Below are 15,692 nucleotides of genomic sequence, written 5' to 3'. Positions count from 1 at the left end.
TTATATCAAGGGCACCCCCACATGGTCGAATTACTGACCCCACCCAGGATGCAGCCCCATGACGAGCTGACTAACTCCTGAGTACCTACTTACTGCTAGGTGAACAAAGGCATTAGGTGAAAGGAAATGTGCCCAACCATTTCTGTTCCACCCGGGATTTGAACCCAGAGTTCTCGATTGTGCATCAAGAACGAACTTGACTGTACTACCGGGACCCCTCAAGTCTCTATGAACTAGCACGAACTCGTTTTCCCCACCTCCCCCACTTGTTAGGGGGAAGGTGGGATAGCTCACTGCCAGTCAGCATTTACACCCTAACATAGCTAATGTAGTACATTATGTACACCCTACATAGCTAATGTAGTGTGTACTGGGTTTCCGCTCTTCTGTGCTGGCTCCGGTGTTCTTGATGGCATTTCCTGTACACTGTGGTGTAGTGAGAGTAGTTTTGAGGGTGCTTGGAGCTGCATGTGCACATGATTATCTTCCCCTGTGTGCTTCCTAGTACTGCCCTTGCATTGCCAGGGTTATTTTCCCCAGAGAGATTTAGAATTGTTAGCTTAGAGGTCCTCCTCACTTGTGGTGGCCCTGTGGTGGCTCGCCCTCACCCAAGGCGAGTCGTGTGTCTTGCAACTTTCCTGTCTTAACTTGAGTTGGGAGCGACTTTGGCTGGTTGGGTGCACTGGTGGTTCACACGCTTCTCTCTGTGCACTGAGGTTGGCCTTCACAGCTGTGTCACCCAGGCTGTATTGTAGCGTAGCGATCCTAGTGCCTGGATGTCCTTCTTGGGTTTGCCCTTCATGCCCTAGTAGTCCCCTGTGGGTTTGGTGGTCCTATGGATATTTCCCCCAGATTTGCACTCTTTTTTGTGCAAGTTTGAGGGTTGCTAGTTGTCCAAGACTTGATTAGGGTCCAGGGTGGGCCAAAACATCATCACTTTTCTTTCTTTTTATTTGTGCGCATCGAGTTATTTATCTGAAGATTACAATGTCACCTGAAGACCACATTAAGAACATTGTGCGAGGAGCCTATGCTACACTTTCTAACTTCAGAATTGCTTTTATATACATGGATGGAGAAATACTAAAGAAATTGTTCATGACTTTTGTTAGACCAAAGCTGGAATATACAGCGGTTGTGTGGTGCCCATATCTTAAGAAGCACATCAACAAACTGGAAAGGGTGAAACGACATGCCACTAAGTGGCTCCCAGAACTGAAGGACAAGAGCTACGAGGAGAGGTTAGAGGCATTAAATATGCAAAAACTAGAAGATAGAAGAAAAAGAGGCGATATAATCACTACGTTCAAAATAGTAACAGGAATCGATAAAATTGATAGGGAAGAATTCCTGAGACCCGGAACTTCAAGAACAAGAGGTCATAGATTTAAACTAACGAAACAAAGCTGCCGGAGAAATATAAGAAAATTCACTTTTGTAAACAGAGTGGTAGACTGTTGGAACAAGTTAAGTGAGAAGGTGGCGGAAGCCAAAACCGTCAGTAATTTCAAAGCGTTATATGACATGCTGGGGAGACGGGACACCACGAGCGTAGCTCTCATCCTGTAACTACACTTGGGTAATTACAATGTAGCTGGCTTAGCAAGAGGGAGGAAATGAGTCACTGATTATTTACCTGAATTTACCCGAGGGCCACTAATACTAGTGGCCTCGACAAGGACAGGAAGCTGGTGGTTTGTCAAAGGTCCCCTCATTTGTCCTGATGATCCTTTCCAGCTGTATTTTAAAACCCAACAGAGTTTTGGCATTTACGGTTTCAGCGGGTAGGCAGTTCCACGGGTTTACTCCTCTGTGGGTGAAAAAGCATCTCCTGTTTTCAGTCCTACATAGATTATATAGATGAATAGCCATGTAGAAGGATCATTTATGGACTTAAGTTTCTTCCTTTCCAGACATGGCAGCAATTCCAGATTATTCGTCTGGTGCAACAGAACACTGGGGGATCATAACATATCGGGAAACTTCTATCTTTTACAACGAAATGCAGAGCTCTGCTGCAAACTTGCAACGGGTAACTGCTGTCATATCCCATGAGCTCGCACATCAGTGGTTTGGCAACCTCGGTAAGAGATAAATGTATAAAATATCCTTGGCAGAGTTGATCATTCTTAGATTTAGGTAATGAGGATTATTAGTCTACAATTCTAGATCATGAATATGAAAGCAAGAATATACTGATAGAATATACATTCTCAATTGACTTGAGAATGGTCCAGGACGGACCGAAACGTCGTCGTCCCTTCACCTTCTAGTGTGTGGTCTGGTCAACACACTGATACACACTACTGTAAACAGAGAATAAGTCACAATAACATGGCTGAAAAAATATCCCAACCCACATGTATGAAATTAAGTAAAATGAAAGTGGCGACATATTAGTCCGTCCTGAACCCATATCAAGGCTAGAATTAGAGAGGTCAGGTAAGATGGTAAAATCAGGCAGTGACACTTGCAAGAGGTAGGAAGCGGAGACGTGAGGTAAACCCCAATTCTTGTACAATTTATAATGAGGGTAATGTGCAACTTTAATTACAACATGTGTAGCCTTCTTTATATAGCAATCAACCTTAGTAATTTTGCATGAAATAGGCAAAAAGTACAGTAATTAAATGAAAAATTTGTTGGCTGCAGTGATATTAACCTGTTTTATATGCATAATAAATTATATATTTTCTGGGAGGGAATCTCCAAGGACTCTCCAGAAACAGGCCTTTCATTACATTCAACGATGGTTTTCTGGAGGGCCCCTCCCCCTTCCCCGTGGCTACCTGAAGCTATCTTTGAGAATGCTCTGTACTGAAAGATCACATCTGTTGTAGAAATTCTGTTTGGCCTACCAGGAGCCAGGACCTGGTCCCCTCAGAGGTGCAAGGAGCGAGTGACAATCCATTACTCTACAAAAAAAGTCTCCAGGAAATCAGCAAAGCTTTATAGACAACGGGAGGGTTTACAGAAAATGAAGCTTCGAAAATGCCAAATAACTCGGCAAATGATTCACACAGAACATGGGGCTCACCTAAACTAGCTTGAAACTTGTTAACACCCGTTACCACCACTAGGCAGTCCGGCCCCAGCCCTCAGTCATATCCCATTGCAGTTCTCTTGCTAATGAGGCAGCATTTGGATCTGCCTGTAATGTTTCAGTCCATCAGTTATGAGCAAGCCCTGCCAAAGCCCTGGATGGCTTTGTCAGTTATCCTTTGACTCTGCTGTCCTGTGGGGACCATTTACTTTGTGTATTAATTGTGTGTTTTAGTATTGGCTTCATATGTGTGTTGTTGATGTGACTTCTTGTTGCATTTCAGGCTGCATGGGTTCAGGGTCTTCTTCACTGCATGCCTGCTAATACAGCCCTTGCACAAGAGTTATCTTCTCTGATGTTTGAGGGTTTGTCCTTGAGAGGCCTTATTACTGATTATAGCCTTCCGCTGATCATGGATCTTTTGATTCCTCTAAAGGATCTTTTCCTTCCTTTGAATCCTGGGACGGAACCAGATGGAGGAAGTTCCATCTGGTTCCGTCCCAGGTTCAGACCCGACTGGGTCTTGTTTGGGATTCCAGACCACTTCCATGTGTGTCTACCTCCGGAGGCATTGTTGCGGCTGCAGTCCCGCCTTCAGCTGTTTCGGGGAGGCAGGTTCCCGGGTCACTCGGCAGTTGCTCGAGCAGTTGTGTGGGAGTCTGGACTTCACCGTGATGGTTTACTCACTGGGTCGGGTTTGGCTTCAGCATTTGTTCTGGTTCCTTTGGGGACGCCCCTTCCGCCTCTCTCGCAATCCTTGGATTCAGCTTCTGGGGGAATTGTGCCAGTTGTTGCATTGCCAGCTTCCTTTTCGGGTTTTTCGAGATTCGGTGCCTTGGCACCTACTAGAGCCTTTGCTCGATGTGCTCATGGATGCGTCATTTCTCGGCTGGGGCTTTTTGACCAGTGCTTACCAGGCCGACCAGGGACGGTGAGGTCCGTCCTTCTGTAGGACTCACAGCACAGTGCAGAAGTTCGCGGCGATCTGGTTGTCGCTTCGTAGTGTTCGGGTTGCTTGGGGTTCAACCATTCGGTTCCATTCGGACTGTTCTCTAGTGATTTATTATCTGAACCGCAGGGATTACCTTAAGTCCTTGCCTCCTTGGGGCTGGTCGCTTCGAGTGGCTCATCTGCTGGATTCTCAGGATTTGGCTCTGCGTGTGGTTCATATGCAGGAAGTGTCCAACGTCTTGGCGGACACCCTGTCTGGGTTCATTTCCCTGTCCACGAAATGGATGATCAACACCAACTTTTTCAGTTGGCTCTAACAGATGTACGGGCTCCCTGAGGTGTACCTCTTCGCGTCGGTTTGGTTGAGGCATCTCCCGGTATATGTGACCCCCTTCCCCGAACGCAGGGTGTTTGCGTAGGACACCAGGACTGGTTGGGGTGGGGTTGCCTGTACCTCTTCCCTCTGGTCTAGCTGTTGCTTCGGGTTCTTGCTCAGTTGGAGTTCTACCACGGGAGAGTACGGGACTCTTGGCCCCTTGGTGGCTGGCCCAGCCTTGGTTTCAGGTGCTGCTTGCTCGGTGTCCTAACCCGCGGTGTTTTCCGCAGCTCTGTCTCTTTTAGTTGATCGGGCCAGTCTGGTACACGGCTGGTTCGGTCTTCTCCGCTCTTGGCGTCTGGTCTTTTTGATGCGGGTTTATCACCATTAGTATGGTGATCAAGTTGCTTCGTTGATGGTGTCCCACCTGAGAGCTTCGTCTCGGCGACGGTATGACATTTTCTAGCATTCTTTCCACCATTTTCTCTCTTTGTACGTTGTCTTCTCTTTCTGATCGGGTTGTCTTGTCCTTTCTGTCTTGGCTTTTTCAGGACCATCATTTAATGCCCAATACTGTTGCCTCGTATCATGCAGCGCTGGCAGAGCCGCTGCAGCTTGCATTTGGTGTGGTCACTTCTGCCCTGTTCCATAAGATTTCTGGTGCTTTGTTTCACCTTCGGCCTGCTTGTGTGCCCTTGAGCCATCCTGGTTCTTGGATAGGGTGCTCTCCTATCTCTCTTCTCCTCGATTCGTGGTGGTCCCTTCGGTTAAAGATTGTTTTTCCAAGGCTCTGTTTCTGTTTTCATTGGCCTCTTGGGGGTTGGGTCGGTGAGCTTCATGCTCTGCTCCGGCACGGGAGTTTCTGCTCCTTTGGTCCTGGTAGTCTGTCTGTTCGGTTGCAGCCTTCTCCTTCTTTTCTGGCAAAGAAACGAGAGGGGGTGCTTGGGTCGTTGATGCTTAGTTTGTCGGGCCGAGGGTGCATCATATGTTGTGTCCGGTTGCATCTCTTCGCCGTTACCTACGAGTCTTGGCTTCTGTGGCCAGGGATACTATTTGGGTTGATCCGGTTTCCCTCGTTCCCTGTTCCAGGGCTTGGGTCTTCCAGGTCGTCTGCAGGGTTACTAAGTCTAGCCTGCCTGCGGTCTATCCTCATGCCCATGATGTTAGGAAGTTTGCTGCTTTGGCTGCAGTCTTCGGCAACATGTCTTGGGCTGATATTCGGGCGCGGTGATTTTGGAGGTTGAACAGGGTCCTGGCTGCCTATTATTTGGTCAACATTCCTGGTCCTGGGTGTTCGTGTGTGACTTTGGGTCGCAGGTTGCTGCCAGTTGTCTCTCCTTCGAGTTGAGGAGCCTGTGGCGACCGCCTTCCGGGTAAGTCCCTCTTTTCCTTATCTTTGGTTATGTAGCTGCAGGGAGCCAAAGGGGCTCCCCACACTAAACCAGCATTGAATATAATGAAGCGCCATTTTCTGGGTGAGTCCCGGAGGCTCCCTGGTACCCTCCCTCCCTCCCTCTGGTTGGTGGGCCTCCGCATCTTCGGACTGGAATGTCTAGGTCATCGGCACGGGGGGCCTATGCAGAAGAGCAATACGGCGGTGAAGTGTGATGTTTGCTTGTTTGCTTGGGATTGGAGGAAGTTTTGTCTCTGTTCGGTTTTTGGTTGCAATTTTCTTACATGTGGTGTTTGTTTTGTTATGCCTACCTTTCTAGGCGCTTAACCTCGGTCGAAGGCAGATAAGGGAAAAACCCCCAACCACTGGAAAGTGGGGGAAGGGTTACAGGGCCATTGGTCCCTGTTCTTCTCCAAGGGGGCCAGGTCCTGCCTCGTGGTCCCCGGTAGGCTGAACTCCTATGACTGGTCTAATGAATTGCATATTAGCCCGATAGCCCCAGGGGGGTCCCTCTGGGGCTTACCCAGGAAATGGCATCTCATTATATTCAACACTGGTTTTTTGTTTCATCATTAGGTTGTTTATCAGCTCCAAAATTGAGATGGGGCTGGGGTCAGGCCACCTGGTGGTGGTAATCACTAATACCAAGTTTTGAATTAGTTTGAGTGAATTCCTTGTTCTGTGTGAATCATTTGCAGATTTGTTTTGCAGTTTTGAGGCTTCATGTTTTATGAACCATCCAGTTGTCTGTAAAACTTCGCTGACATTTTGAGGCTTTTTCCTGTGAGATGGTGGACTGTCTCTTGCTTTGTGTACCTCTGTCAGGTGATTCAGATTCTGGCATTAGTCTCCAGTTTGCCAAACAGAACTTCCACAACTGTTGTGATCTTTTAGTATGGAGCAATCTCAGCAAGATAGCTTCATTAACCCGTCAACTGCTTGGCTTCCAAATATGACACCCCCCCCCCTAGTTCCACAAGCGATGGAACTAGGCTGTCTTTGCTCCAATAATCCTGGACGACAGCTTTCTCGAAGTACTTCATCATCATGCTGAGTGCCAGAAACAAGTACATTTCACGTGTGTTTTTAACACGTTCGTAACACGTATGTTACGAGGGTAACACTCTCGCTGCTCGTACTCGGGTCGTCCACACTACTTGTATCGGAGCCTATGTCACTGAACCCCGAGAAAGAATCATCGCATGTACGGTCACTGAATTAACTTGCATCTGGGGACATACATGGTGGTGGTGATAACGATGTTGACCCAGGGTGGCGAAGCAGGCTGGGCGAGGCGCGTGTACCATACACGCTCGCCACATCATCCACCTCCGTCTCTCCCCTCACTCGTATTAGACCCCTGTGTCAGGTCTTTCTCTGGATCATAGTCTAGGTCATCATCCATAGCACCGCCATCGTACAAAATGTGGCATATCTCCTCCTCAGAGAGTCGTTTTCCATGACCGTGGGTCACCGTGGAGCGGGAGCTCGTAGACGATGTGCGAGACATGGTTGCTGCTTTGAAACTGAGGCTCCCCACGGCCGCGGGGCATGCTGGGATTTTTTTTCAAGATGGCGGACGATCACTGGGGCCCCTCCAGGCATCCATTTCGTACCCGCGTCACCACGCGCCAGTTTTGAATGGAACATGAAAAATAAAAATACCCGGAGGCGCGCTGCGCACCCCAGACGAGGGCCTGCAGGTACATTGTGCAGTTGAGAGGTTAAGCCACCAGGGCTCTTCCAGAGAGGGGCATTTCAATATATTCGGCTCTGGGTTTATTGTACTATATTACAGTATGTTCATTAATTGTATGTTAACACTTTGGTGCACCCCGCTCGCCACCCCTCAACTGTGCGATATGGGACCCAGGGTGTCACGTAAGTGCGCGTAAAATCTGAAAAGTGTATACTCTCATCAACTTTGTCACCTTAATTCTCGTCCTACGAGATTAAGTTTGGTATTATTGTATTCGCAATAGAATTCTCTTCAGCACTAAATGCATATAAACTCCAAAAGCCCGGCTAATTACCCGCAGCAAACAGAGAAAGTGCGAACGAGTTACCCAGGAGCGCGCAAACGCGATAAAATGTTTTCACTATTTTCACTCTGGTCATCTTAATTTTTATCCTAGGTCTTTTATTTTGGTCTCAATGGGTTCGCAATAGAATTCTCTAGAGGAACATTAGCATATCAAATAAAAAACCTGGTCATGCTCCAACCGCCGACGAGTTGAAGACAGGCCACGCGTTAGCCGCGAGTGAGTTCTCAGCCGCTTTCCACCTACACTCCCAATTCCCGCCCTTTTCAAGCCTTTCTTTCGCAATTTTCTTCCTGGAAGGGCCTTGTTCATGATCACTATCCATCGTGGAGTAAGCATAGATAGTTTCTAAAGCCGCAGTAAGAAATATAGCCACGGAAAATAGGCGAAATGTTCACACGTTAGAGATGCGAGGGGAGGCGACATTGGTCACAACAGTGGAGCGAAAGCAATGGGCCCACGGCATGTGCCAAGCCACCTGAGGGCCACGAGGCTCAACAAGAAAAATGGGAAGACATCGGCGCGCATTTTAAAACCAGTCCCCAAAAAATCGGAAAAAACCTGATTTTTGGCGATTATTTAAAGTGGATGACGCAATGCTGCGTCATCCCCGGATGTACCGCCAGTAAACGGATGACGCAATGCTGCGTCATGCCCGGGCGAAAGTGTTAAGAAGAGGATGAGGATGAGAAGTCTAAGGTGAGGTGATGTTTGTCATTTTCTTTCATGATAACTGTTCAACCTGTCCTCCTACAAAGAATGTTGCAGTTTTGCATTTGCAAATGTTGCAAAGGAAATGTTTAATTGAAAATTGTGCTTTCATGTATGACTAAATACTGTATTGGAGTTGAAATATAAATGTTTAAGAACTATTTTATGAAATATAATTTTAGTTTTATTTGTAACTTTTAAAAATTAATAATTTTCAGTAACACTAGAGTGGTGGAATGACCTGTGGCTCAATGAAGGTTTTGCCAGCTATGTGGAGTATAAAGGCGTTGATTATATGTATCCAGACTGGGATATGGTAAGTTTATCCTATATCCTGTTAATATGCTCATAGATACAGTAAAATTACTTGATAAATCTATATGAAAATACAGTATCGAGGTCATACAATGGAATCGAACCTGCATCCCTGGTGCGCAAGCTAAAGGAGTTGAGAAAGTGGGTTTGAGCCCATCGTAAAGCCTTAACATTTTCTCATTCTCTTAAATATTCATGGTTTGGGTTCCCCCTCTTGCCTCCCATTATTTAAATACAGTACTGTATACAATACTCCATTTGTCTTTATTTTCTTACTACAGTATATAAAGCTTCCTCACTTTAGCATAAGGTCTCAACTTATCTTCCAAAGTTTTGGACTGTACATATTTTACTGTTCTTCCATTATCAAAGTAGTATTACATATACATTTCAATAGTTTTGTACTTATTCACTAATTGTTAGTAAGAATTTTAAGATGTTCAGGAACTTCCTAAGATGCTTATAATAATATAATAATTCATTGTGTCATGGGACAGGTAGGCAGATTGTGTGTGTATGTATGTATGTGTGTGTACTCACCTAATTGGTGAGTGTGTGTGTGTGTGTAGTTAGGTAAATGTTGTGGGTGTCATCCTGGGAAAGGTCAGGGGTTTGATCTTAAAGTGACCTTGATACAAGCCTAAATACTGTACAGGCTTTCCTCTCACCAACAACACAAATTTAAGAATCTGTATAGAAAATGTGATGTGATGTGTGCAGATGATATAGTTTTGTAATGGATGATGCTGATGATAATAATTCATTGTGTTGTGGGACAGAAAGCCAGAATGTATTCATACACATTAGGCTTATTTCGAGGTCTCCCCCCCCCCCCCCACCCCACGTTACTGACCCTGCCCAGGATGCAGCCTCACAACAAATGGACTAACTCCTAGGTACCTATTTGCTACTAGGTGAACAGGGGCATTCGGTGATAGATAATGCGGCTGTATCTATTTCTGTCCCACCCGGGATATAAACCTGGAATTCTCGAATGTGAGTCTAGAATGAACCCGATTTTCAACCCCTCCTGGGGGCTTAATAAACCTGTCCTTGATAATAAAATTAATTTGTATTTAATTAGTAAAGAATCAGGTCCTGAGGTTACTTAGCAAATATACACACACATACACTTGGGAAATGTATTTGCAATTTTGACATTACAGTATTTACCAGCTTGCTTTTCACCTATCATTTCTGGGTCTTAATGATATTGTTACTGAAGTAGGTTATTATATAAATGGTTACCTTAGTATTAATATTCAATTATAATTATTAATCGATTACTAATGTGGATTTTTGAGTGTGAGGTAGGTCCCACGATTCAATGACAGCTGGGAACCTATATTGACATTCTCAATGGCTCTTCATGTCTAATATTTTTTTACGCTGCTCTGGCAAGCAGGTGATGGTGTCCCAGGTGTGGTTTGGATAAAAATTTCCACAACTGGCTTTTGTGTTGGTTTTTAATTGATGGATGCATTATAATGTGAACTCTTTGTGTGTGTTTTAGGATGCCCAGTTCCTGTTAAAGAGTCTGCAGGTGGTGATGGAAATAGATGCATGTCTTAGTTCTCATCCCATTGTGAAGCTGGTGACTACAACTGACCAGATTAACGCCATGTTTGATGCAATATCTTACAAAAAGGTGATTGTTTCATAATATAGTGTTAACATTTATTAGGAGAATAAGCCACTATAATGTGGCTGAATGATGACCCAAATCACACATGTGAAAAGAAAGGAAAGGGATGATGTTTTGGTCTTCCTGCTCGACTTGATAAGGGTTTTTAAATGAACGAATTGTCATCATTTTCTTTTTGTTTCATAATTGTGGGCTAGGTTATTAAGATATATCTTGCTACACATATGGCTTAGAAAATTAATACAGTATAGATTATCAGATATGTCTTAGAATTGTCAGACATAAAATATATATCTAATCTAATATACATCATATACAGTGACACCTCAGCTTACGAATGCCCCCATTTACAAACTTTTCGAGTTATGAGCCCAATTTCTATGTAAAATCAGAATCGGTTTACGAGGTTTGCCTTGGGAAACGAAGTTTGTTGATACGCGTATGGCCAACCTAGCTCGTGGTGGCACGGTGATCACACCTCAGTTTACTAGTGCCTCGTTGACCAAACCACACACTAGAAAGTGAAGGGATGACGACGTTTCGGTCTGTCCTGGACCATTCCTAATTCGATTGTGAGACCGTCCGGGACCATTCTCAAGTCGATCATTCACAATCATGTTGAGAATGGTCCAGGACGGACTAAAACGTCGTCGTCCCTTCACTTTCTAGTGTGTGGTTTTTGTGTGTGGTCCCTTCACTTTCTAGTGTAGTTCATATTTCAGCCACGTTATTGTGACTTCTCGCCTACCAGTGCCTCCTGCCTAGTGACAATTGCGCCTGAATTCTTTGTAAAGAATTAGTTTTTTTTTTAGGTTTTTGGGTATTTGAACATAATAATTGTTATATATCTCACCATGGATCCCAAGAAAGCCAGTGGTAAGGTTCAAGCCAAGAAAACACACGTGAGAATGACGATAGAGGAAAAACGAGATCATTCGTAAACATGAAAATGGTACACAGGTTGTTGAACTAGCTAGGCAGTACAACAAATCTATGTCAATGATATGCACTGTAATTGCTAAGAAAAGGGACATTATGAGTGTTAAAGTGGCAGAGGCATATCAACAATCGCAAAACAAAGAACACAAACGCTTGAGGATGTTGAAAAGTTGTTATTAATTTGGATACACAACAAGGAGTTAGCCGGTGATAGCATTTCAGAGGCATCATTTGTGAGTAAGCAAGGCTATTGCATGAAGACCTTTTAAAGAAAATCCCCTGGAACAAGTTATGCAGATACGAAAAAATTTAACCACTTAACTGCGCCAACCGAGTATTCTCGGTCGGCAGGAAACTGCGCCAACAGAGAACTCTTTTTGATTTTTCGGTACCAATTCTAAATGTGTACGAGGTTGGTTGTGTACGAAATGGACTCTTAGGACTTCCAGTGAAAGGTAGCCATCTTTTGAAAAAAATTCCAGAATGCCCTAGGGCTGCTGGCTGGGTTAGTACTGAATGAGCAACCATGGGTGGCGCACGCGCCTCTGGCTCCCAGACACCTGTCCTACGCGGTGTTGAAAGATAACGCTCTGTCAGTGAAATTCAAACCTTATTGTTTGAAGAACATAAGGGTCATAATATTGGTGAAGCTAGGTGCAATAAGGACCTAACACAAAGGTCAGATGCAAGTGATACAGCACCTATGAGGATGATTCAGCGAGCGTATCCAGTTGTAGCTCTGAGCGTCACCCTTGCAATCCTATGCTATCTCCAATTTATTTGGATGATACATAGATGAATCATTTTCTGCATTCAGTGATGATGCATCTGATACAAGTAGCATAGATGAACAGTGTTAGCGACTTCCATGGTGGTGTTTTTCATAGCTATTTTCAAGAATACCTGAATCTCTTCTTCACTGACGGACACTTTTTGAGACAAGCTGAATCTCTTCCTGTGTAGGACCATAAGCGATCTTTTCAAGACTACCTTACAAATTGATCTTTTCCTATAATCTTTTCATAACTACCTTATGCTTTACAAGCTTGGCTATATACAACCTACAAGTACTAAAGCCAAGGGTGTACGTGAGTTCATTATTTGCAAGCACACAGAAGGAAGAAACAGGAAGCAAAAATTTATCTGTACCTGGTGCACTGAGAGCGAAGTCACGCTGTGCACCATGGACTACTTCATTATTACTCACTTGCGAAGTACTGAGTGTGTAATACAGTGTGTTACTGTGTAAATAGTGTGTGAAACTGTACATACTGTAATTTTAGTGAATTTTTAACAGGTAATATTGCGACAATAAACATTTATTGTGGACACATTACTAACACATGTATCACAGTTCCATGGAACATTATGAACATTATACTGTATACATATTGTAAAGGACACAAATATGCATCATATACGATAAAAAACAAACAAAACCGCATTGGAAATACATAAAACAAATAGTTGAAAATATATTTGTGGCAACACTCGGTGCTTGAATGGCCTGTGTGACCGTGTCTGGGCGAGTCACGCACGGGCGACCAGGCCCTGATGACATCACAGCGCACCTTGTCCACGTCCCCACAGCCAAAGTAAGTGGAATTTAGTATTTATTTTTACATAGACATGTTCAGGGAAGGGAATTTATCATTTTACGAAAAAAAAATAAAAATTTGGGAACACTTTATTTCATGCGCACCGGGGGAATTTCACAATAAACTCAGCGCAGCACGGTGGTTAAGGCAAGCAGGGATGGTTTGAGAAATTTAGAAAAAGAAATGGTATTCATTGTATAGTGAGGCACGGGGAGGCTGCCAGCTCAGACAAACCAGCGGCTGAAGGATTAATTGACGAATTTAAAGAGTTGGAAGGGGACTTCCATTCCAAACACTAATATCTCTCCTCCTCCCCCTCTCCTCACCCTCTTCCATACGCCAACAAAAGTCATCAGTAAAGGTAAGTAATAACTTGCACATACTTTAGTACAGAAGATTTGTGTGAATTAGGTATAAAATTTACTTTGAAGGTAATTTTACTGAGAGAAGCCCCTATGGCTCCCTGGAGCTTATTGGGCTAATGCATTTTATATTAGACCTGGACATTAGCTATGGAGTTCAGACCTACCAGGGACCAGCGCCAGAACTTGGCCCCTTCAGAGAGGTTTCAGGGAGCAATGGCCCTGGAAAACCCCCTGTGGTTGGGGTTTTTCCTTATCTGCCATCAACTGGGATTAGACACCCAGAAAGGTAGGCATAACAAAACAAACCCCACATGGTAAGAAACTAGCAACAAAAACCAAACAGAAAGGTAGAACTCCCTTCAATCCCAAGGAAACAAGCAAACAAGCAAACATAACACTACTGTCACGCCGCTTGTCCGCGCAGCCTTTCCCTCCCTGAGAGGGGTAGGGGGGCCCCGGACCTCACCGCGCCGGCTGCATAGCACTCCAGTTCGTAAGCTAATGTCAACCAAGACAGACGCTTCTCTGGCCTCAGTTTCCTAGGCGGTGTTTGCCTTTGTGGTGCTCACTGCCGTGTTTTTGTGTTGTGTGGTGGCCAGGTGTTCCTCATCAGTACCGGGTTTGCATGAGCTTAGAGGCTTCTTTCCTTAAGCGCCCTGCGAGTACTACTACCAGGGTTATCTTCTCTGGAGCGTTCAGGCATTAGCTTCGCCCTTGGAGCCAGGTGGGGCTTGGGGCTCTTGTTTGGACTTGGGTAGGGACTGGTATTGTGCTGGTTGGGGCGTCAAGGTGTTGCGCGATCTGCTACGTACGTGGAAACCGGTTTCTGTTGCCTCTGGGAGCGGTGTACATTTGTGGGGTTTTTCTTTTCATTTTATTTTCATTTGCTTGGTGGGGGGTCTACCTAGTGTGGCTATAGTCCCACTGGTATTATTTTAGGGCCCTTTGCTAGACCCCTGTGATTGTATACGTCGCAAGGGTTTTCAGTGTTAGCATCTATCCCTTGTTAGCTTTAGGTGTTAACCGGTTAGCGACACCTTGCCTGGGCTTCCCGTAGTTGTCACCCTACGGCCCTGGAAAACCCTGTCGGGGCTCGGTGGACCGGTGGATATGTCTTCCGGGTTCCAATCCGTCTTGTGCGGGTTCATTGGTTACTGTGCCCTTGTCTCAGAGTGATAGGTGCCTCTTTTTACCTTCGTCATGCTGCTTGTTGGGTCACTGACAACTTGACCCGGAGTCTTGCGAGTTGTTCTCTGCTTGTTCTCCAGTACTCTCCTGATGTCTTTACTGTTCAGAGTACAGGCGGCATCAGCGTTGCATGCTTGGTTTAGCGCTGCAATGCGCTAGGTTGGTTTCCCACCCAGATGCCCCGGGGCCACCCCATTTTGGTTAGGTGTTGTTTACCCCTTTCCCCTCCCTGTTCCTGGCTCCTGACTGTCTGCGGGTTTCGGGGTAGGGGCGGGGTTTAGTTGGTTCAAAGACTCGGGCGGCATCGGGTGCTGCCTCGTTTGGGTTGGGGATGGAGGTTATCGAGCCTGTTCCTCCTGCCGAGGCTTCTGGGTCTTACCAGCAGCCCTTTCTTGCTGCCTTTTCCCCTGGGCTCTAACTTTTCTTTAAGGGTAGAGGGCATGGAGGACGACTCCCACCCCCCGGGGCTTCTGTTGCGGGTTCCTGGGGCTGTGGGGGATGCCCGCTTATAGTTCTGGGGCTGTTTGCCCCTGCCTGGGTTTTCTGCTTCTGGGCGGGGTTTTTTGTCCCTCTCGTATGCTTATTTCCCACATTTGGTGGCGTGTTTTTGGATCTATTGCGTCGGTCGCAGCTCCTTTGTTCTGGTGGCACTTTTCTTTCTGCGGGTAGCTTCCCCGCCTGGGCACCGGGGCGGCACTGCGGTTTGTTTACCTGTGCCTGGGTGTGCTAGCTCATGTTTTGGGGGTGTTTTTCACCTTCTTCAGGGGCTTTATCCTCCTGTTGCCATTTCTTTGCTTTTTCTGGGGTGTTTTGCCTTTCTTCTGTTCCTCTGGGAACGCTTGGATGTTGGTTTTTACACCGGTTTTTGCATTTTTCTATCTGTTTGGGTCTGGGCCCTGGGGTTTGGGCTCAGTGACCCCTGTCTGTTTATGCTTGCTCCCACACCTTGTGTCCCTTGGTTTTTGGTCCGTTTTGGCCGTTTCACTGGGGGTTCTGTCTGGGTGCTGTGCTTTGTCCTTTCTGTGGTGTACTTCCGCCGGCAAATGTGGTGGTTTGCGCTCCCCCGAGTTCAATTTCAGGTTCCTTTGGGCTCTTTGGTTTCGTTCCAGTGGTTCAGGAGGCTTTTGGTTACCTGTGTGTGACCCGGTTCTGCTTTCTGGGGTTCCGGGGTCTTCCTTGCTTGCAG

General features: G+C 45.7%; 1 protein-coding gene across 1 annotated transcript in view; it reads left to right on the top strand.

Annotated features, from left to right (window-relative positions):
- LOC123770532 (glutamyl aminopeptidase) overlaps positions 1-15,692 on the top strand; it is a 140,271-nt gene that overhangs the window by 45,707 nt on the left and 78,872 nt on the right. Inside the window, exons 7-9 of the mRNA XM_069324492.1 lie at positions 1,914-2,084; positions 8,675-8,772; positions 10,285-10,419. Of these exons, the coding sequence (XP_069180593.1) occupies positions 1,914-2,084; positions 8,675-8,772; positions 10,285-10,419 (404 nt within the window). The remainder of the gene's footprint in view (positions 1-1,913; positions 2,085-8,674; positions 8,773-10,284; positions 10,420-15,692) is intronic.

The sequence above is a fragment of the Procambarus clarkii genome, chromosome 14 (assembly GCF_040958095.1).
Source record: "Procambarus clarkii isolate CNS0578487 chromosome 14, FALCON_Pclarkii_2.0, whole genome shotgun sequence".
Taxonomy (NCBI): Eukaryota; Metazoa; Arthropoda; class Malacostraca; order Decapoda; family Cambaridae; genus Procambarus; species Procambarus clarkii.
The sequence above is the reverse complement of the archived record's forward strand: the minus strand, read 5'-3'. Positions and strand labels throughout refer to the sequence as shown.